Source organism: Haemaphysalis longicornis, unplaced genomic scaffold, assembly GCF_048455015.1.
Source record: "Haemaphysalis longicornis isolate Haplotype H1 unplaced genomic scaffold, Haemaphysalis longicornis Haplotype H1 scaffold_5, whole genome shotgun sequence".
NCBI lineage: Eukaryota > Metazoa > Arthropoda > Arachnida > Ixodida > Ixodidae > Haemaphysalis > Haemaphysalis longicornis.
The window spans coordinates 42,276,811-42,302,362 of NW_027526385.1; the positions used below are offsets into that span (position 1 = coordinate 42,276,811).

Below are 25,552 nucleotides of genomic sequence, written 5' to 3' on the forward strand. Positions count from 1 at the left end.
GTGATTAATAATTAACCCCCCTACAAAAATGCCCAACGGGCACTGAGGTATTGGGAATAAAAAAATAAAAAATAAATATACAATTACCTGCTATGACGACTAACATTTCACCAACTTTCATCTACTCTTCAAAATTACATAGTTCACAGTGGTGCTATAAATACTGTGGAATTCCCGTCTGCTGACAGTACTTAGACTTCTACTGGAGGAAATTGGACAGCCACATAATTATCCGCCAGAATAAAGCTCTCGTCCTTGAAGTTTCATACAGCTATTTGGATAGGAAGTATGCTAAATATCACAAGCTACAAAATAATGTGATTTGTTCCGTGCAGCTCTTCAAATACGCCCAGCTTCGCTGGTAATGCTTTTTCACAGAGCGGAAGGGCACTAAATTTTTTTCACACTCTGTTGCTATGTTGGTAATATGTGAGCTGCGCAATGAGACTTTTATATGTGCACAGCTGCTACACACAAGATGTGGGGCAGACACTACCAGCCTAATTCTAATTCACAAAGTTTATGCTTGCCTTGGGGTAACATGCATGATAACGTATACAAAAGAACGGATAAACAGAGAAACACCACAGCCCGCAAGCATACAGCAGAGCATGGTATTAATTATTGAGGAGTGTCAGCAGCCGTGAGGACGATGATTGCCTGTTGGCGGAAGTGCATTAAAAAAAAAGAACTCTGTTCTTATAAAACGTAAAAGCAGGGATGAAAATGAAGCACATAAACAAGGTAGCAAGCTTTGCAGCAAAACTGGGGACTTTCTGCTGTTGACAAAAATGCACTGACGATTACCAGGGGCATTTTTTTTTTACCTGAACTGGTGCAGATTAGTGCAGTGTCGTGTAGAACAGTGCAGAGTGCTACTAAGGATATCAATTAGTAAAAAAAAATGAACATATGCTGCACTGCTTGCACCAGTGCAGCCAGTTCAGGTAAAAAAAAATGCCGCTACCATACTCCCCAACGTGAAATTTGTGCGCAGCTCGAACTGCAGTCTTCTTTTCTTGGTCACGGCGCATATCTGCTGTGGCAAATAGTGTTTGAACCTCCCGTGCAAACATGACATGGTTCGGATGAGCGGCGAATGGACCAGCGTCTCGGGAAAGTCCGAAAGGGAGGTCACTCCTTGACGGCAACGCATGGCAAAAGTGTGAGGGGGAGGCAGTGAGAGATGACACCATAGCCAAGCGTGCCGCCCTTCCCCTCACCCTTTCACCAGACGCTCCTCTTAGTCCTCTTTCTGCCTTCACTACTCCGTTCGCTCACTCAGTTACACGGACTGCGACGGACGCCACTTTTAACCCAGGTACCGGGCTCCAAAGGGCTGTGCCCTAAAAAGCAATATTCGGCACACAGTGTTCTTGAGCATGTAAACTTACAATTGCGGGAGTTCCCCCAACTAGATTAACATCATGAAGTTTCAGGGCCCTTTGAGCAACGATAACATCTCATTGAGCCCTGGAGGGATGCGGCATGACTGTGAAATCAGTAGCCTGTGCCGGAAGACAGCCTGTGTTGCTCCATAATGAAGTAATATTATGCGACTATATAAAAAAAAAAACTTGAGTAGAGAACCACAGTCACTGGTCGCTTTTTACGAAATTTTTGCTACAACTGTCAACACAAACCAACTTGTTCTGCGCCATGCACACAAATGAGCTCCCGCAAAGCATTGGCCCGGGTCTCACCTTTTCTGAGGCACCTGCGCGAGAACAGCTTCTTCTATGGAAGACTCCTGCCACAGCTGCGCAGACGAAAAATACAAAAGAAAAACTAAGCAGTTTGCAAGGCCAAAGATCATAACACAACCAATAGGTGGTATTCATTGAGAAGTTTAGGTGTCCATTTCTTCACATGGCAACACTGGAAACGGCCACAGCCATGGCCGATGCGCCACGGACATAGAGCGGCTTGTGCCATTGCGGCCGCACGCCGAAGAAGGAAAAAACACCGGCATGCGTCGTCTGCTCCGTTTCAACCCGATTCTCAACGGTGGTGTCAACAGAGATGTTATTAATTGCACTCAGATTGGAGTCGAGGCAGAGTCGAGGTAGAGTTTGGAACGTCTAACACAGTCATGTGCTTAGCACGGACAACTACCGCCATCCCGCGTAGCCCGACGTAACCAGACACCGAATTCACATGGTTGGCTGCATGCGCGCCTTGCCAGTGAATACAAGCAATACAGAAGTCCCGGCTTGCTTTCTAACGTACAAGGGGAGACTTCTTTTAAAAATTGCAAGCATTGCAACATATCAGGGGCATACTTGGGGGAAGGGGGGGGGGATGCATTAAAATATGTCGCCAAATTTTGAAGGGAAGCAAGCATGCTTGCGCACATACATGCACATGTGTGTAATTTATGGCTACTCCACTGCATTTTACGTACAGAATATTTTTTACGAAAATTCTGATTGACTGTAGGGTTTAACACGCCGACGCAACGCTGGCGATGAGGCGCGCCATAGTGGAGGGATCCGGATGAATTTTGACCAGCTGCAGGGGACCTTTAACATGCGCCGAAATCTTGTACACACGGGTGTTTTTGCTTTTCGCCTCCATCAGAAAAGCGGCCACCGCGGCCAGGAATCGAACCCGCGACCTCTTGCTCAACAGCAGAATGCCTTAGCCACTGCGGCAGGTACGAAAATTCTGTTCAAGAGGGAAGAGTGGGGGAGGTGCAATGTACAAAAGTGCAACTTGGCTACAGAATTTTTCCAAGAAACGGTTATCACGCGGCAGTGTTCTCTTTTACAATGACGCAACTTGTACACTAGAAAATATGTCACATAAAAAATACACAGCCGATAGTAGCCAACTCCTTAATGCCATACTTACCCTATTCTAACGCGCACTTTTTTCCCAGAAAAATAGGCCGAAAAATCGCATGCGCGTTAGAATCGGATACGAAACCGAAACTGCCAAAACAGCTGAAATTTCGTCCCACCCATCGCCATCGCTGTCTCAAGATGTCGCCAAAGCTCTTAGCAACAATTTTTTGGATGCAAGAAGCATAGGCGCCTAGGCTTTTCTATCGGCGTTCACACAAATCGTTCCACTTGCACGCTTGATAACAGCAATGGCAGCAGCAGCTCTCACGCATTCAAAACGAGAGGTCGGCTGAAGCATGTGCCTCTGGAGAAGCTCGCGGGATGGGTGTGCGAGGCGTGGGCCACGATCTTATCGACCATGGTTGAACGCTCATTCAGAAACGTGGCATCGTGAACACACTTGACAGCACCGAGGACGAGATGTGGTCAGCGGGGAGCGACGAGGAGTGAGACGAGTGATTACTTCGGGAAATAAATCGCCCACTTCTCTTGCATTCGTTCGTCTGGGTCACAAAGTTCCTTGCGCATTACAATCAGAGATGCAAGTTTTTCGGTTTTTTGCCTGGAAAATCAGGTACGCGTGAGAATCAGGTGAGTATGGCACATATATACTACTGAGTCATGCTGCACAGTGCATATTGCAAAAAGGTGGGCCTCTTCTGCGGGAGTGTGCCCTTTACTTAGGACTGAAAAAAATGCACAGGGATGAACACGGGGAAAGGGAGCCCCGTTGCATCATGTGACCCAAACAAGGGACTGGGGTAACACACACTGCTACGGACACACGGACGCTAGCTACACCATACGCGATCCAAAGCTGTCTTGGCTATGTCGCCGTAACAAAAGGGCTGGTAAGAGCAGCTCACGAAAATGTGGCACTTTTAGGGCCGAACCTCCTTAGCCCTTTCAGATGCTATGTACACAAATTTCATTTGTGAACATTTCAATCCTGAGGTTTTTACAAAAACAAATGCCAAAACTGAAAGTTTTCGCTACCGTATAATGCGGAATATAGGTCGAGATTTTTTACAGAAAAAATTGCCGAAAAGTCACCCCTCGACCTATATTGCAGTCACTGACAGTTGTCATCTGGCGACCGGGCAGCCCATCGAGCCCATCCTAACCCCAAAGGCACCATCACCACCACCATCAATCGGACGCGACGCCATCTTTGTTTTGTTGCTTCTCTCGCTGTCGGCAAATGTGTGCGTGCAATTTTCTTCTTGCTCAAAGTGAGTTTAGGCACTTGGTGCCAGTTTACAGCAGCATTTAAAAGAAAAGTTGGGGTTTTCCAAGGCCAATGGCGTGTCCGCCTTGCGCCAGTTCGGTATCACCAAAAGAAGTGTTGCTAGCGGCGTTAGCTGAAGGGGCAGCTCTTGGTATGCAACGCTCGGAAGGCCTCATTTCATGGGCGCTGCTCTTTGCACCTGTGCTGCTGTACAAAGGGGCAAATTTTGTCCGCTAGCGTCGTGCGATGTCTCTACGAATGGATATCCCAAGATGTTTGCTGACCACCTGCACAGACTGGCTGTCGCTCCGGTCTGCACACGAGTGTTCCATGCTTTGCGCTCGCTTCACGATGACATCGTCTTGCGAGTGTTTAAGAAGTGCTGCATAAGCGATTCCCTGGACGGCACTGAGGACGACCTGCTGTGTGGGCGACAGCGAACCAGACGCAGTCGTCCGACGATACTTCAGACAGTTTTAAATGAGTAATCTGAGACGAAACAAGTTATAGTCTCAATAAAACAATGATTGGTACCTAACTTTTTTTTTTTTTGCATTTTTCGGCTACAAGGTAAGGGGGGCCGACCTATATTCCGCCTCGACCTATATTCCGCATTATACGGTAGTTTGGCATAACTTTTGTATCTTTTGTCTAACAATGAAGATTTTAGTGCTATTTGGGGGCTAGTAAGATTACTACGACCGCAAACAAAAATGGCAACGCACGCGGCTACTTCAGCTGGTGAGCTTTTTCAACTCTTTCTCCTCGTTTTCTCAAAAGACTTGCAGCCCTTAAAAAATATAGAAACAACGCATATCACACAAACATATACGTCTGTGGAAATATACAGCGCTACTTGATGCTCCTGACCTCTGGGACGCTATGTACACAATTCTGTACGACTGTAAAAAGAACTAAGACTGTGTTGAGGTCAGTAACCTGCCAATTCATCTTATTTGGTGATATACAGGGCATGGGAACAATGGCGTCTGAAAGGGTTAGGGGCTCGGGCTGTCAGTGTCTCATGTAGCCACGGTACTAAAACACTGAGAGACTCATTTTCAAATTCCTCGCGCTAGAATGCTTCGTGCTTCGGAGACAAGAATTTTTACAGCAAAGATGTATAACCTCTACCCCGCAAAGGTTTCATCTCCGTTGGCAAAAAAATGCCAAGACGCCAAGGTTTAATACGCCGAGCGCTCAGCATCAAAACCGCGTTACACACTTCATACTGTATTTATTTGAATCTAAGCCGATAGTTTTTTTGAAATACTGATACAGTCGAATCCCGCTACAACGAAATTGACGGGACGTCCGAAAAATTTCGTTCAAGCGAAAATTCGTTGAGGCGAAATCTGCCGCAACACACCACGGAACGGCCAGAAAAATAGCCCCGTATGCTTCCGCATCATTGGCAGCATAATACAATGTTTAGAAAAAGGAGTGACGCGCAATAACGTCATGTTTATTCGGATAACAAACATACCAATGGTTATCTGTTCTTTCACTGCACGCGAAGAACGCGTTGCGGAGTGGGGTGAAAAAATGCAGGCGCAAAACGTATTGCTGTACAACAAGGCGTGTCCACCGAGCTGATTACTTGCAGACAGCTGCTAGGCCGTCGGAAGCCCCCCTCTCGCTTGTGGCAGGAGCACTGCCGTTATCCTATCATCTGACACGGCGCGGCAGCTACTGACCTTGGCAGGTTAGACGCGCGCGCTTGCATTTAACACAACTGCGCGCTCATGACTAAGATAGGATGACTTGGCTTCAAGACCAAACACGCAAACATGATTTTTGCTCTTGGCTATTAAGAATGGTAGAAGGAAAACGGCAACGACGGCTGCTCACTACGCATACGTGACGGCGCCGCGCCAGCAGCGGAGCACATTTGTGCGATTTCAACTGGATACGGATTGGCTGTAGCTCCGGCTTGGCGAACCGGGCCTGCACCTCATGTAAAGACGGCCAGCCACATCGTTATCACCATCAAACAATGGCGTCCGCCTATTAGTTTTTTTTTTTTTTGGCGGTGTGGCCGCACCGCGCATGTTTTCGGTGAAACTAAGCGTTCTGAATGTATAAAAAGTTGTATAAAAAAATGTATAAAAAAAAAAGGCGCTATGCTTATTTTATTGTAAAATAATCGTTCAAACCCAGCCCAAATCATCGAAAATTTCATTGAAGCGAAAGCAAGCCTGACAAATGGTTTGTTGTGGCGAGGACTTTGTTGCATGGACTTCTATGGCTGGCTGACGGGGAATTGGAAATATTTCGTTGAAGCGGAAATTTCGTTGAAGCGGCGTTCGTTGTAGCGGGGTTCGACTGTACATCAAACTCCAGGGTCGGCTTGGATTCGAGGATTTTGAAACGCGCCTATTTCCAAGTGAAATTGAGGGAAGTGGCGCACAGCTAGCGCCACCCAGAAAAGAAAGTATTGTAGCCATTACTAGACGAGCCAGTAGCCACTTAAGGGGCCATAGCCATAGCTGGGAGGCATCTTCCATGGCTGGGGGCATGGAGGAAAAAAAAGCTGTGCGGATAGTGGCCTGCGTGCGGTGTGGCGTTTGGTTTTGACAGCGCAATGGCACCAAACAAGCGGTGCCATTATAGTGCCGCTTTTAAAAGAAAAATTGTTTTAGCTGCGGAGTTGACGAGCGTTCAAGCCGGGCGGGACTTCGGCGTGGATGAAAAAAATGTCCGTTGTTGAAGGACGCAACGGGAGAGGATATTTGCGTGCACCGCAACGAGGATGGCATTCAAAGGCTAGCAGCGATGTTGACTCAGAATGAGCGCTGCGTCTTCATGTTCAATAAACGTGTTTTCTTTTTGTGAACGCTGACCTCGCCTTTGTGTTCGGCCTACATTCGAGGCAAGTATTTTTTTTTTCCGCGACTCCGGACTTTTGGGGGTCAGCTTAGAATCGGGGCTGGCCTAGATTCGAATAAATACGGTAACTTCCAAAACACATCACACATCGAAACCACATCATACAGTTATACACTGCATGCTCCGACCCTCCCCAGGTTCCGCGTTAGTGGAGATGGCCCGGTTTTTGGGAAATTATCACTGTGTACCCAAAGACAACACAAAACAATTTGGTGCGCTTAAAGGGGCCATGAACACAAAATACAACTCTGTTCAATTTGACAGAACTAGCCTTCGGTAATCCACTCATCTTCACTCTAGTCCAAAAAGCAGTTATTTTTTTTAACTTACCACATGCGACAACTATTGAAAAGCTTCAAATTTTGCTCTGCAGTGACATAATATGCAAAGGAGCGACGCACTATGGGCACCCATTAAGAACGCAGTTGTCAGTGTGTTGACTGCACATTATTATTCAAGCGATACAGTCATGTCTCGCTATTATGGACGCATTTGTTCCCCAGAAAAATCGTCCATAATAACGAAACAAGGTCAAAAGCACAAACACTAAGGAATATTTGTTTAAGGAAAGCTCATTTTAGGCATAATCGTTTAAGAAAACATAAGGGAAAGCTCGGTGCCTCTACTCCTAACACCAGCCATTGCCTCCACCGAACTGACCAGAGAAGCCTCGCATTTTATGCGCGGCGAATATTGGCACGAACTAAAACCGCCCTGTTATCCTGTCCTGAGCCTCGTGACTTGCTCTTTCTGGAATATGCTGCACTGGGCAGTCTTGTCTGATGGGGAAAGGGTGTCACCCTGTCGTCACTACCCTACACTGTTGTTCGCTGATCATGAATGTTCTAGATCTGATTCTATGGTGCTGGAAGGAAGAGCGTTCCGAGATAAATGTATGATTCAGCAAAAGCAAATTGCTGGTACGCGCTGGGGCCTCGAGGGTCGCCACTCATTTGTTCGATTTTTTTGCTTTGTGGACTCGTGTCCATAATAACGAGACACAAGTGCCAGTATTTACCCGTTTCGTCCCCCAAAATAGCCGTCCATGGTCCGGACTGCGAGTTTCTATATTAACGGCGCAGAATTGCACGGCGAGAGACCGGTCTCAGAAAATTTCGTCCATATTGCGGGGTGTCCATATTAACGGGGCCCATTTTAATGAGACATGACTGTACGATCAAACGAAGCTAGAGGCCCCACTAGAACCGCCCAGTCCTGTTTCTTGGTGGCAGCTTTAATCAGCAGCTGCCAACAGCACAAACAGGATTCCGTGACGGCTAGAGAAATCACCAGAAACTGGCTGGTGGGTTGCCACTGCCTCAGCTGTTTTCTTCGATGTTACGATGACCTGTTTCAAGTTTCTGATGAAATCGGCATCATCGTTACCGGGACAACGCAGTCGTTTTAATGCAACAAACTTGTATTTTGTCTTCAGGGTTCCCTCACGCGGTTGTACCCTCTCAGTGGAGGAGGCAAAGAAAAAAAATTCTTGCGCCTTCCCGCGAGGGGAACATGAGTAAATGCAAAGCATTGGGGGTCGTTAACGCCACGTAAAGTCGCGTTAGGGTGGGTAGTTGGGTCATAGTTGCGTTGGTGTTGTTTTGGGGTAGAGAGAGGAGAGCAAGACGAGAGTGTATATAGGGCTGAATGCGTCATTTATTATTATTTTTGGACGAGTAAACGTGGGAGCGAGTGTCAACCAAGGAAGGAAGGAGCAACGAAGTGACTGAAGCACGAGCAACCGCTAGCCGCTTTATATTTGCAGCGCGCGGAGTAGAGGGAGAGCAGTACGGGGGTGGGGGGGGGGGGAGGGAGCGCGCATGCGCAAGCAGCGCGCGCCCTTCTACGCCCCACCGCGCTGCTATCACGCACCTGTTACGCCGAGACCGCGACGGAGCGAACGGGCTGACTACGACGCATGCGCGCGCCAGCTGCTGTTGAGAGAGAGGAGGGAAGGAGGAGAGGCGCACCTGCTGCGGACGCGGAGCTGCGGACACCGTCCGACGCAGGAAGAGGCGAGGCTAAGAAATGCTCTGCATTTAAAACTGCTCACCGCTTGGCTAAACTTGGTCTTGATGATGCCCGGAGCGATGCAGTTGACGCGGATGTTTAGTGGCGCCACCTGCTCCGCCACTGCACGCGTGAGGCCCAGCAGCGCCGTCTTGGATACCGAGTAGGCTCCCAGAAGCTGCACAGAGAAAAGAGAAAACACACACTCGCTAGCATCGGCAGTACACACCTGGTCGGCTAGGCTCACCCCTCCACCGACAACCTTGAGGCCACGGTAAGCACAGTTAATGGCCAAGCTCTTCTAGAGCTCCCTGTTAACGACAAAAAAAAAACAGTGACACGAGCAAGTTCATTAACTAACACAAGTCAAATAAGTGACGTCTCAGTGCTCAGGCATTCTGCACTATGCAACCTCCATCAGTATGCATGATCAAACAACAGAGATGTGCATACAGTGGAACCTCATTATAACGAAGGAGTATCAGGACAGAAATTTAGTTCTTTATATGTGACATCCGTTGTAACCAAAAAGCTAAAAATAGGTTCAAACCAATCGCTAAACTGGCTCCCACAAAAATCCTTCATACAGACACACATTATTTTAATCTTCGAAGCTACTATAAACAAGATAACCCTTATCTTTCTCCTCGTGGCATTTCAAGCTCAATGAACCGGAACATGAAATGGGAAATTACAACAGAACCAAGTTCACTTGTCAAAACAGGCCTGCATTCCTATTTTTTCGAGGAAGGATGTGATCTTTGCCTGGTGGCTATTCACAGCACTGAACAGGATGAAGTTTTCCACAGTGTTCACGAACAAAGGGACCTTTTCTACTTCTGCAGTTCCGGACGGCGGGAGTTTTTCCAAGTAGCTTCTCAGCCTACTGGTCAAATATTTTTTCGTTATATCCGATAGTGCGCACGGCTCTCACAGTTTCACTTTCGTTGTCAAAGAATAAGCGTCATTGAAATAAAGCATGACCAACCGAAGTTTGTATTTAGTTCGCTATAGCCGATAATTTGCTATATGAGTGGTTGCTATAATGAGGCTAAACTGTATATCAAACTTGGGAGTGAACGGAATACGAATAGCAAAAATTGACTCCGAATGGAGTAAATATTTTTTAATATAAGCAGTGAAAACTGACTGCGAATCAAAAAGGGTATTTTTGGATACAAATGTCCTTGCTTTAGTGAGTATGGAGTGTCTAAAGCATGGCTATAAAAAAAAGATGACAAGTTATGCAGTAAAGACTGAACACATCTCAGTGTACATGTGCATTCCTGACAAGAAAATACATAGTACAAAAAATTACAAAGAAGATTAAGAGGGGATGGCACAGCAGTGGAGCGAAAATTTGGCATGCGTTGATTGCCATGAACAAATTCAAGTTCCTCAACATGCTAGGAATGCAGGAAGTACATCATACCAATCCCTCCAGTCATTAAAAAGAAGCTAGACATGTTAGTGGTTAGTAAGACTAGTAATTTGCTGCAAGCATCATCAACAAGTAGCAACTCTTGATTCCTCACTCATGCGACTATATTGACGTGAAACTTTTTGGCTTACAAATTTTACATGGGTAACGCTTCACTTCAGATAACATGCACCAGAGGTTTCTCAGCTTAGAATTATTTTGCGCAAGGCTTACACAACTTAGGCTTTCTTGCACGGCTTCACTGTCGTGCAATAAAGCCAACCTAAAAGAGTACACCGTGAGGCAAGTTCAAAAGTTTCAATGTCATGTGGAAAACCAATTATTTGTAGCTCTATTATTTGTAAATTTTGAATATTCGAAACCTTCGACAACTTCAGATGGTAAAACTGCATTAGGAATTTAATGGCAAACACTACTCGCACAGAATTCAAAGTTTCAGACTTTTGTACACCCTCAAACTTTTGCACACCTCTATCGAACAGCAAAATATATGCTCGCTGTGCAATGTAATTTGGCCAGTATCACTTCACACTTCCAGCAAGACGTTTTGAGGTACTGATGAGACAGCAAAATATTTTCACGATATTTACAGCCAACACACGGCAGTGCACAAACTGACGTCGATATTTCCGGCACGCTGGCAAGCATACGTTATCTGTGTAATCGCCTGCCTCACTACATCTCTACCGATTCAAAGTGAATTCCTTATTTGTGCCACCAACCTTAATAGGGCAGTTCACAAAACTCTGGTACATTCAACACCAGAATGCGCATGCACCGTCCGGGATCTTTTTTAAGCCACTCACTCTTTCCTCAAATAAATCGAAAACCGCACAGCCTGCTCTGTCTTAATATATCTTGCTATTTTTAGTGCCACTTCCATGAAGAAGACAACTAGTAATTGCACCACAAATGTTCATGGTTTCACTCCTCCACAAAACCTCTCTGCCCAACCAAATTCTTATATTACTTCTACTGACATTTCCTCGAAAAATGGCACCCCTCTATGGAGTCCTGGTAAACCAGCTCTCACATCAGCCTACGGGGAGGCCATTTGTACAAATCCTTCCAGGCTGAAAGAGTGACACCCACCACACAAGTTAGGACGAAATGGCTGAAATGACGGCAGGTATACCACGTTATTTTTGCCGGAGATCTTTGCAGCAGTTGTTACATTCAAGCAGGAATAAAAAAAAAGAAAAACACCAGCTCCAACTGCTACTCACAGGCATAGACTGGTAGGCTGCTATCGAAGAGACGTATACAATAGATCCTCCCCTGGAACAAAAAAAAAATTGCACAACACCATTTTCACTTTCTCCACCATTATCAGTCTGAACAAGAGATAGTGAAATCCTGATATGCTTTTCATTGGAGCCAGAAAATGAAATGTATTATCCAAACAAACATATTATCACAATGGCACTATTTCCATGGGATGGTAAATTAAGGCTGCGTCTAATCTTATGGCAACCGTGAGAATTACCTCCGGGAAATTCTCACGGCAGTTTCCATAAAAGCTGGCTGGCCTAAAATTTGCTGAATATTATTACGTCCCAACATAACCTAATATAACATAACCTCACTGAACCTAACGTAACCTAACTAAATGTGTCATAACCTAACCAAATCCAGCCAAACTGCAACAAACCTAATCTAACCCAGCCCAACTACACACAACACAGCCTATATTAAACGTAATTCAACCCATTCTAGAAGTCCTGTGCGTCGACTTCTTGATATAGTAAAAACCAGAGTAAAAAAAGCATTAACAAAATCCCGATGACCGAAAAATTCCGAAACCTAAAAAAAAAACTTCACAATGTCGGACTCGAACCTGAGCCTTCTCGTTTAATACCAAGCACTATACCACAGCGCTACAGGGGCAGCTGCGAACATGGCTTTTTAGGGAATATTTATCCCATAGAATCACCGAATAGCGTTCTTAGCCAATGAGAGGCGACTTCCGTGAGAAATTTCTGACGGTAATTCTCACGGTTGCCGTGATAACAGACACTACGTTAAATTAAACCGGAAAAAAAAAAGTACTGTGCCAAAAAATGTATCCGGCAAAATCATACGAACGAGATTCCGCCATATGAGTATTCCGTAGAAAGGACAGTTTCTTACCCCCTCTTTTCTAGGTGAGGCAACACCTCTTTGGTGAGCAGGAACGCACTCTTCACATTGATGTCGAAGATCTGGGTTCGGAGGGCAATAGATTAAACAATTAATTAGCAATAAACAATGTACAATACAAATAAATAAACAAATACAAATTAACAATAAATCAACAGCAATTAGCAGTGTGCGTCATGTCACACACTGCGCGTCATGTCAAATCAGCATGTCTCAAACTTTGTTTTGCCGGTTCACAAATGTATCCTCAATGTCAAGCTTAGAATTAAAACAGGTCTGACAAGAGAATCCTCACATGGGCTAGCACTGCAAGGTGGGTGGATGACTTGTTTGAGCTTAAACATAGCAAACGGTAAACTTTTCAGTAGACACCTGGCTTAATTTAACCTCATGGGGGAAATATTAGATAATACCGCGCTTGAGGTGGAAAGAAAGGGGCCTAAAGGTTTAGCAACATAAATGCCTTTTAAGCCAAAGCAACGACGAAGCAACTTCCAGCCAACTATGCCAGAAAAAATTACTTGAAAGGGCCACAAAGACAAAACGAGAATTTGGTTCATTGAAAAAGTTGCCTTGTTACAATAACACTCACACCACTTGCGCTGGCGATTACCAGCGCAAGTTAGGCAACGCTTATAACCTTGCAGAACGGGCTATTCACGCTCAAATTTAATGTATATTGTCTTTATAGCAGTAAGAATGGTGTGGTAAACAATGGAAGTTACGATCGAACACGTAAACACCCAAGCTGTTAGTGTGGCACTTTTCCGGCTGACACTGCCTAACACAGCCGTCGGACGCGTCGGACTTGTCTGGCACAACACTGACCAACTGGCATAAGCAGCACAGCCACTTACGTGACCATGTTTGTCGAGTCATAGCTGATGTTTTAGGAAACAATTACTACCAACCCTAATAAAACTACAGCAGCTATAGCAGTGCAGTCAGAAGCTAAGTGCGAACACTGGTACTTCAGCGGTATTGCAGCGCCATCTACGAAAGCGGGAAATAAACAATATAACCAAACGGCCGGCTGCGACGTGGTAGCCGGCCTGGTGAGCATTACTACCTCTAGTTTTAAAGCCCTGCCCTGGATACGTCATTGGCGACGTCAGGAAACATGCGATTCAGTGGGAGAGTTGAAATTTTGGCTTAAAATGTTGAATTTCTCAGACAACAAAGCATCGTTTGCTATCGTACAAGCACTTGATTGATTGATTGTAGGGTTTAACGCGCCGACGCAACGCAGGCGATGAGGCGCGCCGTAGTGGAGGGCTCCGGATTAATTTTGACCACCTGGGGATCTTTAACGTGCGCCGAAATCTCGTACACACGGGCGTTTTTGCTTTTCGCCTCCATCAGAAAAGCGGCCGCCGCGGCCGGGAATCGAACCCGCGACCTTGTGCTCAGCAGCGCAACGCCTTAGCCACTGAGCCACCGCGGCGGGTTCGTACAAGCACTAAGGGTACTATAAAACACCAAATCTTTTGAATAAAACCAATATGGATTTTGTCTCCATGGCCCCTTCAAAGCAGTGCTGTGCACTGTTCCCAGATCTAGACCCCTTGCACGTTTTTCTTGTGAGCACAGAGGGTGCAGTGTCCCCCGCGCCAGAATTTTAGGGCCACTTAATTCAGAATTTCTCCCCTTGTCTCTTCATGTGGTTAAAATGGAATTCTACGACAATGAATCTCACCTTGTCCCAAGCGTCTTCTGATGTCTGAGCAGGCAGGGCACAAAAGAATGGGGGGGGGAGGGGGGGGGGGGGAAAGAAAGTTAATGTCATCAAGTCATGCAAGCAGATAGCATTAAATCGACAGACCAAGCCCTCAACCATTCTTCCCTTTAGCAAATTTATACATGCATCCAGGGTAGTTCGACATCTCATCTTGGCATTATTCCAATGGGATTTCTTTCGCATCATTAAACTTGCCTGCAGATAAAAAAAATGTGCATACAGTAAACGCTCGGTATTTTGAACTCGAGAAGGACCAAAAAATTGCTCAAACTAAGCGGAGTTCGAATTAGCGGGCAGGCACTAGAATGAATTGATATCGTGCTAACCTCCTCTGGGCTCATTATCGTGAATTAGGCGCTATACTACACGTTTGTAGCAGGTGATTTCATAAATAATGTTTAGGGAGCTCAAACAGCGAATGAGGTTAACTGATTGTTCACTGCAGAAGTGAAATAAGCTGTTGCAGCGGCTCAGCATGTACGCTGCGCTGTTGGTTTTCTGTTTCATTGTTTTGCATCTCTAGTAAATTTGGTTTGGTTTAGATTTGCAACACATTGTAATCACTCTGGGCCAACTATCTTCTGCGAGGAGCGATGGAAACCAGGGGATCCCAGTTCGAATTAACCGTTCTGGATACTGACACACTCGAATTATCTGGAGTTTTTCCCCACTGAAATATACAGGGCTGTGCCGGGGCCATGGCGTCAGTTCGAATTAACTGTAAGTAAGTTTGAATTAACGAGCTTTTACTGTACATGTATTCAACGACCAGCAAAGTTTACTTGTACCATGGAAACGTGTCTTCAAGGAAAGATACTGCGTATGAAATACCGAAATTTTCTTTCGAGCAGAAAAGCATATTGTAAACTTGCTGCTTGATAAACCGTTTCACTGTGAGGAATAAATACCAAGTTTCAGGTTTTTTTTACTATAACGATTGATAAACTCTTGCATTAGCTGATCCAGCTCAGCCTGCTGCCGTGGTGATCGGCAAGGAAATCCCCTGCTAAAGGTATATCTTAACAGTTGTCTCCCAAATCACCAATCCATGTGTGCATATGATGCTTTGACCACAAATTACTAAAACCTACAAGCCACAAGCTATGAACACATGCTTACTTGCTGCCTTACTTGCTAGCCAACTTGGAACGGTCATATTTGCATTTCACCCACACGGGGGTCTACTCCTAACTGCCGCTATGTCCCACTTAATCATGTCCAAGTTAAAATGTCCCAGTTAACGTGTCCCAGCTAACCCAATGTGAAGCACACTGAAACAATTGCAACTAGCCGGCTGTGTTAACAGTCCCAAAGATTGAATTGTAAGCTTTTTTCACGAAGTGCTGCATCTTAAATGCACTTGTTGCAGCTAAACAAAATAAGGCGGTGTACAAGGACACCGACTAGGAATCAAGTGGTGTGATTAACGACAAGTCATCACGAAGAAAGTTTGCGAGCAGCATTTACTTAACATCGGTTCAGTTCTGTACATGCTGCTGCTTTGTGTTTTATGGTAGGCTTAACATCTGGGCCAAAATTTAATAAAAAGATACAATTTTAAACTAAAAAGAAACACACCTTTTTGGTTCACACAAGACCCTCACGAAACCTTATAGTCTTCTCCTCCTTCTAGCCACAGACACATGCACTGTAACTTGCAACAAGCTCTCCCTAAGGGTAAAACATTATAGAGTGAAATACACGATGCACCATTTTTTACGGAAACTTCAATCAACATTTTACACTTCAAAGTTTCATCTCCTTTCGCGACACGACCAAAATTCCAGGGGTGGACCCAACGAGTGTTTCAAGGACAACTTACGTCTAGGACAGGCCCCATGACAGGATTCGTGCCAGCGTTCGAGACGAGTATGTCGATGCCGCCCAGCTTTTCCACCGCCTGCAAGGCACACAGGGAAAATGGGATACCTTGGTACAAACTAAACACAGCCACTCCGACAGATCTGTCGTGGAAGCCAAGAACAGTGCATTAGTAACAAAGGGAAGTCTTTTCATACATGGACCCCCCCATGTAAACTATTTCCTTTTTTTTCCACTTCATAAACCTTTTCTCAGCCCTCCATTTGCGATGCCCTAGTAGGACCATAAAATCGAGTAGACCTGTCTTTTTACGTGCCATGAAAAAGCTGCAATCCAGACGAGTTCCATTTGCACGCCACATTCCGACAAAAAGTTCCCCTCCCTGCCCACCAAATTCCGGGACAGCAGCTGCTAGCGCACGCTCAACTGGGAGGTACTGCACAGATTGCAATTATACTCGTTCCAGTCCATGAGTGAACACAAAGTTAACATCACGGTCAGTATAAAAATATTCGAGACTGACAGCATCAAAGCTGTGTGACAACGCTGGGAGCGATCATTAGGTGGCCAAGTAGAATGCCTGTAGTTCCTTTCCTAGTTTTGCAAATGAGCTACTTCCCCCATACAGCCAACAAGGAACAGCTTGACAAACAAACTTCCTTTAAACAGAGCAAGAAAGCTTCCTCTTACGCAATGAGGCCCCCAAAACCTCAAACAGCTTTGTACAAGGAAGAGACGCAGTGTAATCCCCGGGAACTCACTAAGCTTGCAGAAACAAAAATAGTGCAAAATCAGGGTCTTTTCCCCCCAAACCAGGTAAACTTATGTGACAGTCTTTCCAACCTGCTTTGCAGAACAAGGCTTGAGTTCTTTTTAACCGTGGCAGTTAAGGCGGCAGCAACAAGAGTCACACAAAAGTGCATCTCCATTTTTTTTTTGCTTTTTTCTTTTGTTCTTGCTACGGGACAAAAGCTGGGAAAATATGCAATGCAGGTAAATATGTCTGATGATGATGAATAAACTTTATTGGAGACCAGGTGCTGATGCTGAAACAAAAAATTTAATCACACAGAAAAAGCAGGCAACATTGTACAATGAAAAGCAGAGTCTCAGGGAAAGAACAGCAAAACCTGGTGCACAGACACCGTTCTTTTGCCTGCACCACCGCGAAATCTGCCCAAGAACACCGCACTGATCTTACAAACCATGCCACCCATTGGCAAACTGATGCAGATGGCTCTTCGTATCTTAATCGCTAAACAGGGAATGCTGGTAATAATGCTTCCCCTGCCCCTAAAAGCGCCCCCTCATTATTTTTGGACACACACTCATGTACATAACAGCAGCACAACCTACCTAGCTCTAGTTGGTTATCTTCACCTTGAAAGAGTGCGTCTACGTTAAGTTTTGCAATCTTGTTATCTTCGACTAACAACCCTCACATGTGCCGCTTCACAATATTTTGCGATCACCCGCAACTTTTGTTTTCCTTTGCCTTCTTTTGGCCTAGGTGCATGTTACAAAAAGGCCCTACAATCGGTAAAATAAGTTTAGTTGAGAGTCAGCACTGTGTCTGCTCGAATTTTCTAGTGTTCCATTGCTTTTGCACTGTTTATCATTTTTTTTTTTAATTTAACATACCAGCTCACCTAATGATCAGAACCTACCAGTTTGATGAGGCTTGCCCGGTCTTCTGGCTTCCCCACGTGGCACGGGGCCCCGATGACGTCCAGACCCTGGGCGGACAGCCGCGAGGTTGCCTGGTCCACCTTCTCTGCCTTCCGGCTGCTCACGACAACCTTGGCTCCGTCCTGGGCGAGGCGCTGCGCAATGGCATAGCCGATCCTGCACAACAGGAACCAGGTGCATCATGGGAAGGGAGCACAGAACCGTAGGGGAAGTAGGTGAACACAATGGTGCTACTCAGCCCATGAGACAAAGAAAAGAAAAAGTGAAGAACCAAAGCTAGACGTAGCGATTGTGCTACAATTGCAGAGGCGTTGACGTAGGGCGTATAGCAAAAATTGTTACAAGAGACACTGTTACAAGGTGGAAATAAAATTGCGCTAAAAGGACGGGACGACCAAAGAAGACACACACACACACTGTGTGTGTGTGTGTGTCTTCTTAACCAGATTAATTTTGACCACCTGGGGATCTTTGACGTGCGCCGAAATCTCGAACACACGGGCGTTTTTGCTTTTCGCCTCCATTAGAAAAGCGGTGTGCGTGTGTCTTCTTTGGTCGTCCCGTCCTTTTAGCGCAATTTTATTTCCATCTTGTCAGACCAACTAGCCAGTCAGAGTGCTTTGATGAACACTGTTACAAGAGACACTTGGTTATAAAAGACGTTTGAATGAAGACAGTTTAGCCGATTTTCCTATATTCCCCATGTTAGCAACATTACTTACAAGAGACCTTGGTTACGAGAGGAACGGTTCCTGGGTCCCTTGAGTGTCTCTTGTAACGGGGTTTTACTGTATTTACAAAGCTCACAGAAGATTGTCAGAGTATTCTTTTCAATCTCTGTGAGAAGTATGTTCAAAAAGAGAACAAAGAAAAAGGAATATTTTTTTCAATGAAACAAAAATGTCGACACAGAGTGTTGAACATCCCTTCGGCCACAATGGCTGCTTTACAGGTAGAGATAGTGGTGAAAACGGCTCTGTGTCGAAATTCTAGCGTGTGTTAAACGTTGCCAGGTGGTTTAAATTAGTCCGTAACGCTGCACTACGGTGTGCTTCATAGCCCAGGAGTAGCTTCAGCATGTTAACCATCCAAAATCTGAAGAAAACAAAACAAAACAACAAATTACTAAACATCCCTCTGTTGTGATGGGAAAACAAAATATACAGTGAAACCTTGTTAAAACGTACCTGACGGGAATGTAAAGAACGCACGTACTAACCGCACTACGATTTATCCGAATGCATTACGCTAAACGAAAAGACAGTCGGGGATTCGGCTAAACTACGTATAAAAAGGAACTACGGCTTATGCAGGTACGGTTTGACGAGAATCCACTGTATTGCCATTTTGGTTTCAAGGTTCACGCGGAAAGCAGGAAGTAAAGAGGCCTCAGCACTGTTGTGGCTGTCTGTTCAACTGTCCTTCGTGATTACGCCTACAAAGATTGCACCTTAACACAATCCTGTGAATAATCTGAGGCAGGGAAGTAAAATGGACTACTGTATTTTCCGGTGAATAAGTTGCGTGCGGTTTTTTTCTGAAATTTTCGCCCCCCCCCCCCCCCCCCCCCCACACACACACGCACGCACACACACACACACACACACAATCTGCTCTCGTCCTGAAGCCACTAGCATCTGCGTACACTCCTGTGCGGAAGGGGCGGGGGAGTAGGTCTGGGCGTGGATTGAAACTCCCTTTCTATTTCCATTTCTCCACTTAGTTAAACCTCGATTTGCGGCTTAAATATCACAATTGCACGCATGCCGCGAGCTGCAGCTGTGCCTCATCACGGCAGCCGGATGTTACTCCGTGCGGCGCAAGTAGTGCGTTACTGGGAACATTTTGAACGTGGCACGAGCCGTTTCCGTGATTTTTTGGCCTTAATATGCTACCACGTGAGAAAAGGCAGACGATATCACGCATATTCATAGCAACGTACTTTCAAAACGCGCGCGCCCGTTGACATCCGGGTCCTTCGCTTAGGTGGAGTAGTGATATCGTACATGTGAGCGCCTCCTGCTGAAAGCACGTCGCGAGGGAAGTGATTGTCCTACAGAACACGATTACGCGAGTAGTAGCAGCAGGTAACCAGCCCTTCCAAGTTTGCAGGCGCGTTGCCTCCAGTCGCACATGAAGCGGCGCGAAGTGAACGACAGCGTGAGGCGAGCCAAGGCAAATATCCCGTCTTCTACGCCCGTTGCGTCACTGTCGCCCAGCTCGGCGGCGACCAAAACCTTCCGCTTTTTCCGACGGCTCCGCCTGAATGCTGCGGCAAAGTGCGGAACGACGGCGGTGTCAAGTACGGCGTCGCCTACAAGGCGTTGTCGTAAAAGTCGCGAGGTGAAGAACAAACGCGCGGCTTCTCCAAGCACGGCCCGAAGGGAAGTCCGCGCCGTCGAAACACGTACCTCGGCGGGGCGTTGTGCCGCTGCTACAGCAGAAGTAGGCAGGCGAAAAGAACGTTGTTTCATTAAATCCAAGCTCTCTATGCGCCACCGATGGCAACGCTGTCCCAAAAGACCCTGCAGGAAAGCCGACTTTCACTGACGATGATGATGATCGTGGGTGAATTGAAAGGCGGTTGAAAGGCAAAGATGTCTCCGGTCGAAAGCCAATGGCTTCGAAGTCCAAAATCCAAATCGTTACACCAAAACGCACTGCCGAAAAACCAACTTACGCAATGAACACCTCAAGAAAAAAATCTCGGGCTTAACGTGAAACCTGGGCAGGGGCGAAGCGTGCAGCAAGTTTGCGTCGTGGCGTTTTCGCCCATGGAGACGAAAGCGCTGGGGAGTACAGAGGTATACAACTTTGCTATAAGGCTCGTGTCTTCGAAGCACGAAGCGTTCTAGTACGATGCTTCGGAAAACGAGTGTCCCGATGTGTTCTTTTAGTACGCGTTTTTGCCAATGGAGATGAAACATTCCAGCGCGAGGCGTTGAAAAACGAGTGTCCCGGTGTTTTAGTACCGTGACTACATGAAACGACGACGACGACAGGAGACACCACACCCCGAGACGCTAAGGGGCTTCACCCCTAAAAAGGCAACCCGTTGTCGTAATCGAACGTGGGTCCTTCGCGCTATGAAGCCGACGTCTATCCGATCGTGCCATTCCGACACGATCGAAGGAGCAGTTTGGATTCTGCACTTTGAGATTGGACGGGTGAAACCTTCGCATTTTAACCGCATTTCTCGTGAGAAAAAAGATTTGATTTTTTTATGTGCATAGCGCAACGCACACCGGTAAATTGAGATGCCACAACGAGCTATAGAGCACGAAACGAAACAATGGGCTATGAGGCCGGATGCGAGGGACAGACGTCCAGTGTCACGAACTAAAGTCTTTTGCGCAAGTAGTGCTACTAAACAATGTCTACTTAGTAGGCGCATGCAGCTTCGACAATTCGGGGATGTTGTACAGTAAAACCTCGTTATTACGGACGTTGCCTCTGCGTTGCAACTTTAAGGCTTTGCAAATGGACGTTGCAATTTTTAAGGCTCTACAGGGGCGGAATTCCAAGTTCGGTCCATTTTATGCCAGTTCCAAAGTGCCCGTTCCGAGCGAACCCTGATTGGATGAAAGCAGACGACTGGATGTGACGCAGCACATCCATTGGTCAGAGAGGAACTACGTCACGACTGAAACGGACGCGAAATGGCTGTTAGTGAAACGGACACAACTCTGACTTCCGCCCCATGCAGAAGTTCCACTGACCTCCAACCGCTCCTGTCTTAGGCTGTCTACACTGCTTGAGTCCATTTTCTGGATGGCTCGGTGGGCTAGTTGGTGGGGCATCACGAAGGGGTTAACAGCGCATAAAGACGGCGACACACAAGGAAGAGCAGACAGGACAAGCGCTGATCCTGGCTTCTCTTCCTTGTCTGTCGTCGCCTTTGTGCGCTGTTAGCCCCGTCATGATTCATTCTCTGCCTCCAAATGCTCTTATTTCGCCGCCTCTAATGAGTTAATGGCCTTCCCCTTTAGTCCCGTCTATCGGTATCTTTTCTATTACCGTCATAGTCGACTGGTTGTCACTTCTTCGCACTACATGGCTAGCCGAAGTCAACTTCTTTCCATTAATTTGAACTCTTATCTCCTACTCGAATTTGTACCCCGACCCAGGAAGCCTTTTAGCTAAGCGAAAACTTGGCGTGTTGAATTGGAAAACGTTTTAACAGCGAAGCTATTTAGCAAATCGTAATTGTTCGTGTCCGCAGTTAAAAATACCGAGAAACTGCCTAGAGCGCGCACGTTAGCGCGGGCCTCGCGGCGACCACCCGGCAATTAACAAAACCAAGAAAATAGCTATCGCTCGTGTGCGCGTGTCTCGCGACAACCGCCCAGCGTCCCATGCGCGCGTTTGTCAAGCCAAGCGTATACCCATTTAGGGAGATTGGCCAAGACTGGACAAAAAGCACCAGCGTTCGCCGTAATCACGGCACGCAGGTGATGTTCAATGATTATCACTTCTAAAAAAATGAACGAAGCTCACTTGCAGTAACGATGAAGGAATAAAGGTCATTGCGGCACCGAAGGAGCAGCAAATCGGCTGCAATCGCGGATGGTCGTGAAGGTTGCGTAAAGCTTCGCTACCTTCAAGTCTTGCGCGTTATGTGAGCTTCCTTTATTGTTTCATTGGCCGGGGACATCCTGTTTGTTTTGCTTTTGAAACATTGTAATTCAGCGAGCTCTTGTTTTAGGAGTTACGGTAATGAACTTTTTTATGTTGTTTCATGCGATCTCTTATCCGGTCGGTGGTATATATTGGTTGAAAACAACTGAAAACATTAACAACGAAAATAGGTGACGATTACACACTGCCGAGCGAGAAATATGCGGGGGACAGCAAACCGGTCACTTGTCCTTGCGTGTGGCTATGTAGAGTTAATTGACATCACAACATTATCGCGAAATTTTGCGCCTACAGCATTTCACCTTAGGAGTAGCGTTCCCTTGCTTCGACAAAACAAAATTCCTGACGAGTGATAGCGCGACAGTTTACCCTACGTAACGTTTTAATATGGCCCCTGCGATCACATTTGTCAAATATGGCGGTGAGATCTTTGAGTGGCGCCCCCTGGCCCTGACGTCGGCTTAGGGATTCGCGCCGCTGTCGTCTGCTACACTCCGCTTGTGAGGGGCAACAGTGCCTGGGCTAGAAATCGCCCGCTTCGTTGCTGTAGTGCGTTAAAAAGCGTATTTCTAGCGACTCAGTTATTTTGCCAGCTTCTGACGCATCTGAATAATTTGAAGCTGTGGGGCCCCCACAAGTTTGCAACACACGAAGAGATCGAGAACAACTTTCTTCAGAGTATCGGTCAGAAGATCATGTGTAACTCGCCCTTTCTTGCTTATTCGCGAGGATCAGCGATCAGAGCTTCTCGATAAGTATTCAAAATGCGTAGGTTTCCCTGCAGTATTTTTGAGATGCTCCTATGAAGACTCAACAGTCTAATACTACGTACCAAGCAGCGGCCTCTACACGCTCATCGCACAGCAGGAAATAAAGCGGCTTTCTTCTGTTTCTTTCGTTGTTGTCTTGTATCGGATTAATGTTTCTTTCTTTTTTTTTCTGCCCAACGCATTATTTTTCTGCGCCGTCACCAACTTCTTATTAGGAGGTTTCGGGGTGTTTGGGAGCCTCACAAAGGTCGTGTGGATATCTCCTTCATTTTGTATGGCATACATTCCCTTCTTCACAAATTGGCTTTCATTACGGCTACGTGCAAGAAGGTGCATATCCGCAGCGTGCTTTGTTTATTCACATGCAAATACAATGAGAAGGGTTGTGCTACGCCATCGCGATCGCGCCCTAAACAACGTGGTCCACAGTACTCGAAGGCGGCTTTTGTGCTCCGAATTTATATCGTAATTATATCGTTATCATAACGAACTCACTGTCAACTCGAACAATGAGGACATCATTACGGTGTTGAAGGCATGATATACTCGCTAACTAACGTAATAAATATTTTACCTGCATATATTACAAGACTCGAAACCGAAGAATTCCAAGTAGCTCTTTATTGCTTTTCAACCCTTCCAGGCGCGAAGAACAAATCCTATTCTACTCGAGAGGCCGTTCTATGATTTGAAGAAAATTACTTTTACTCTCTTGTCCTGGACTGAGGACCCGGCCCACTAACCAGATCGATTTAATTGTTAAACAAAGTTTTCTCCTCCTCCCCTTACTCCTCCTCCTCCTCTTGAGTGCAGTTTTCCTATAACGCATATCCGAATATCGGGAAGATGTGGCTGTGCAAAATGTTCCGAAATATCCCTCCAGGTCCTAACAAACACACATGTGTTACTATAAATTTAACGAAGACGTGACTCGTTTTGCTCAATAAACCTCCATACTGGTTAGATGCCTGGTATAGAATAAGCACGCGCGTAAATACACACTGGGTTATTTGGAACTCAACCTACAGTTTTTGCGGTCTATATAGTGCATGTCGGCGAACTTTCATGCCTTGACAACGTAAAGTGATGTGACAAAACGCGTTCGAGCGTTCGGCAAGGTTGCAAAAACTGTTTTACCTTACATACGATTACCGGGAATCGTGATGCCTTCTGCCAAAGCCGACAGCCCTGAAGGCCTAGAATTTGTTTTGGTCTTCCATTTTCTCTGTTGTCGGTTATTAGCAGCTAACTGTTCCTTTTGTTCGAATGCTTACATGAGAAGCTGACGCCTAGCTCCGACTCTTGGCGCTCCGCACAGGACCGGCTTCGCAAGGAATGGGGTGGCGCCGGCAATGTTTCTCCCGTAGCGGTATCCAAAACTATACTTTAATTCACACCATGAGCTAGTGTATGCGATTTAAAGCCTATTATTATGATAAAAAGTTACCTACACGCCAATTCTGGTGCGGACAAGCATCAGACATTGACTGAGCGCAAAGAAACAGCAGGGAGAGCGATCCTGAGTGAAGCAGACGACAAATACGAGAATCCCTAAGCTGACGTCACGGAGGCGCGCTTTGCAGCGCCGCCTGTGTTCGCGCTCACCGCCAATACAGTCGAACACGGATATATCGAACTCCAAGGGGATCGCGAAATAGTTCGATGTATAAAAAATTCGATTTAAAAATATGGGCTCTGAGACCTCACCTATGGGGGACGATCACTTACCGATCGTCGCATTCAAGAATGACAACTAATTCCGCACTCACGACGCAACAGGACGCTTTATTTCTGTGAAAAAAAAAATCGCTGATCTTGGCCTGCTTCTTCGTACTAGAAATAAAATTAAAGAAGCTGGTCTCAATCTTCTCGAGGCTGCACAACTAGAACATTCCAGCAGTACGCTGCGCCTTCGCACAACATGTACAACACGCACGCAAAAGAAGAACAGCGCGCACGTACCACAAGAACTTTGAAGGTAACAATTCCAAGGCTCTCTGAACGGACTCTAACAAAGCGCTCGCGATGGTCATCTCCGAGAGAAACAGTGATCTCCGAAAGGTGCGGAACAACTCTCCAAACAGCAGCAACAGCAGCAAAATGCAAAAGAAGGAGGCCGCCAGCGCCTTCGTTCCCTCTTGTTTTCCCGAGATAACATCGGGGGAAGACAGATCCAGAGAGAGAGAGAAAAAAAACCTATTTCGGCAAGCCGGGGAACGTACGCACCCGCAAAAGAAAAAAAAAGGACGTGCGCAGTCGGGGCATCCCTACCTCGCATTGTCACATTTCCCGAGCGTTCGGGCTTGTGTGCCAGAGAGATTTAGCATACCGGGCTCCGTCCGC

General features: G+C 46.2%; 1 protein-coding gene across 1 annotated transcript in view; it reads right to left on the reverse strand.

The window, feature by feature from the left end:
* Dhrs4 (Dehydrogenase/reductase 4) overlaps positions 1-25,552 on the reverse strand; it is a 62,022-nt gene that overhangs the window by 4,731 nt on the left and 31,739 nt on the right. The window contains exons 2-8 of the mRNA XM_077670209.1: positions 17,780-17,957; positions 16,114-16,191; positions 14,250-14,273; positions 12,545-12,615; positions 11,641-11,692; positions 9,017-9,151; positions 1,704-1,759 (exon numbers count right to left, since the gene is read on the reverse strand). Of these exons, the coding sequence (XP_077526335.1) occupies positions 1,704-1,759; positions 9,017-9,151; positions 11,641-11,692; positions 12,545-12,615; positions 14,250-14,273; positions 16,114-16,191; positions 17,780-17,957 (594 nt within the window). The remainder of the gene's footprint in view (positions 1-1,703; positions 1,760-9,016; positions 9,152-11,640; positions 11,693-12,544; positions 12,616-14,249; positions 14,274-16,113; positions 16,192-17,779; positions 17,958-25,552) is intronic.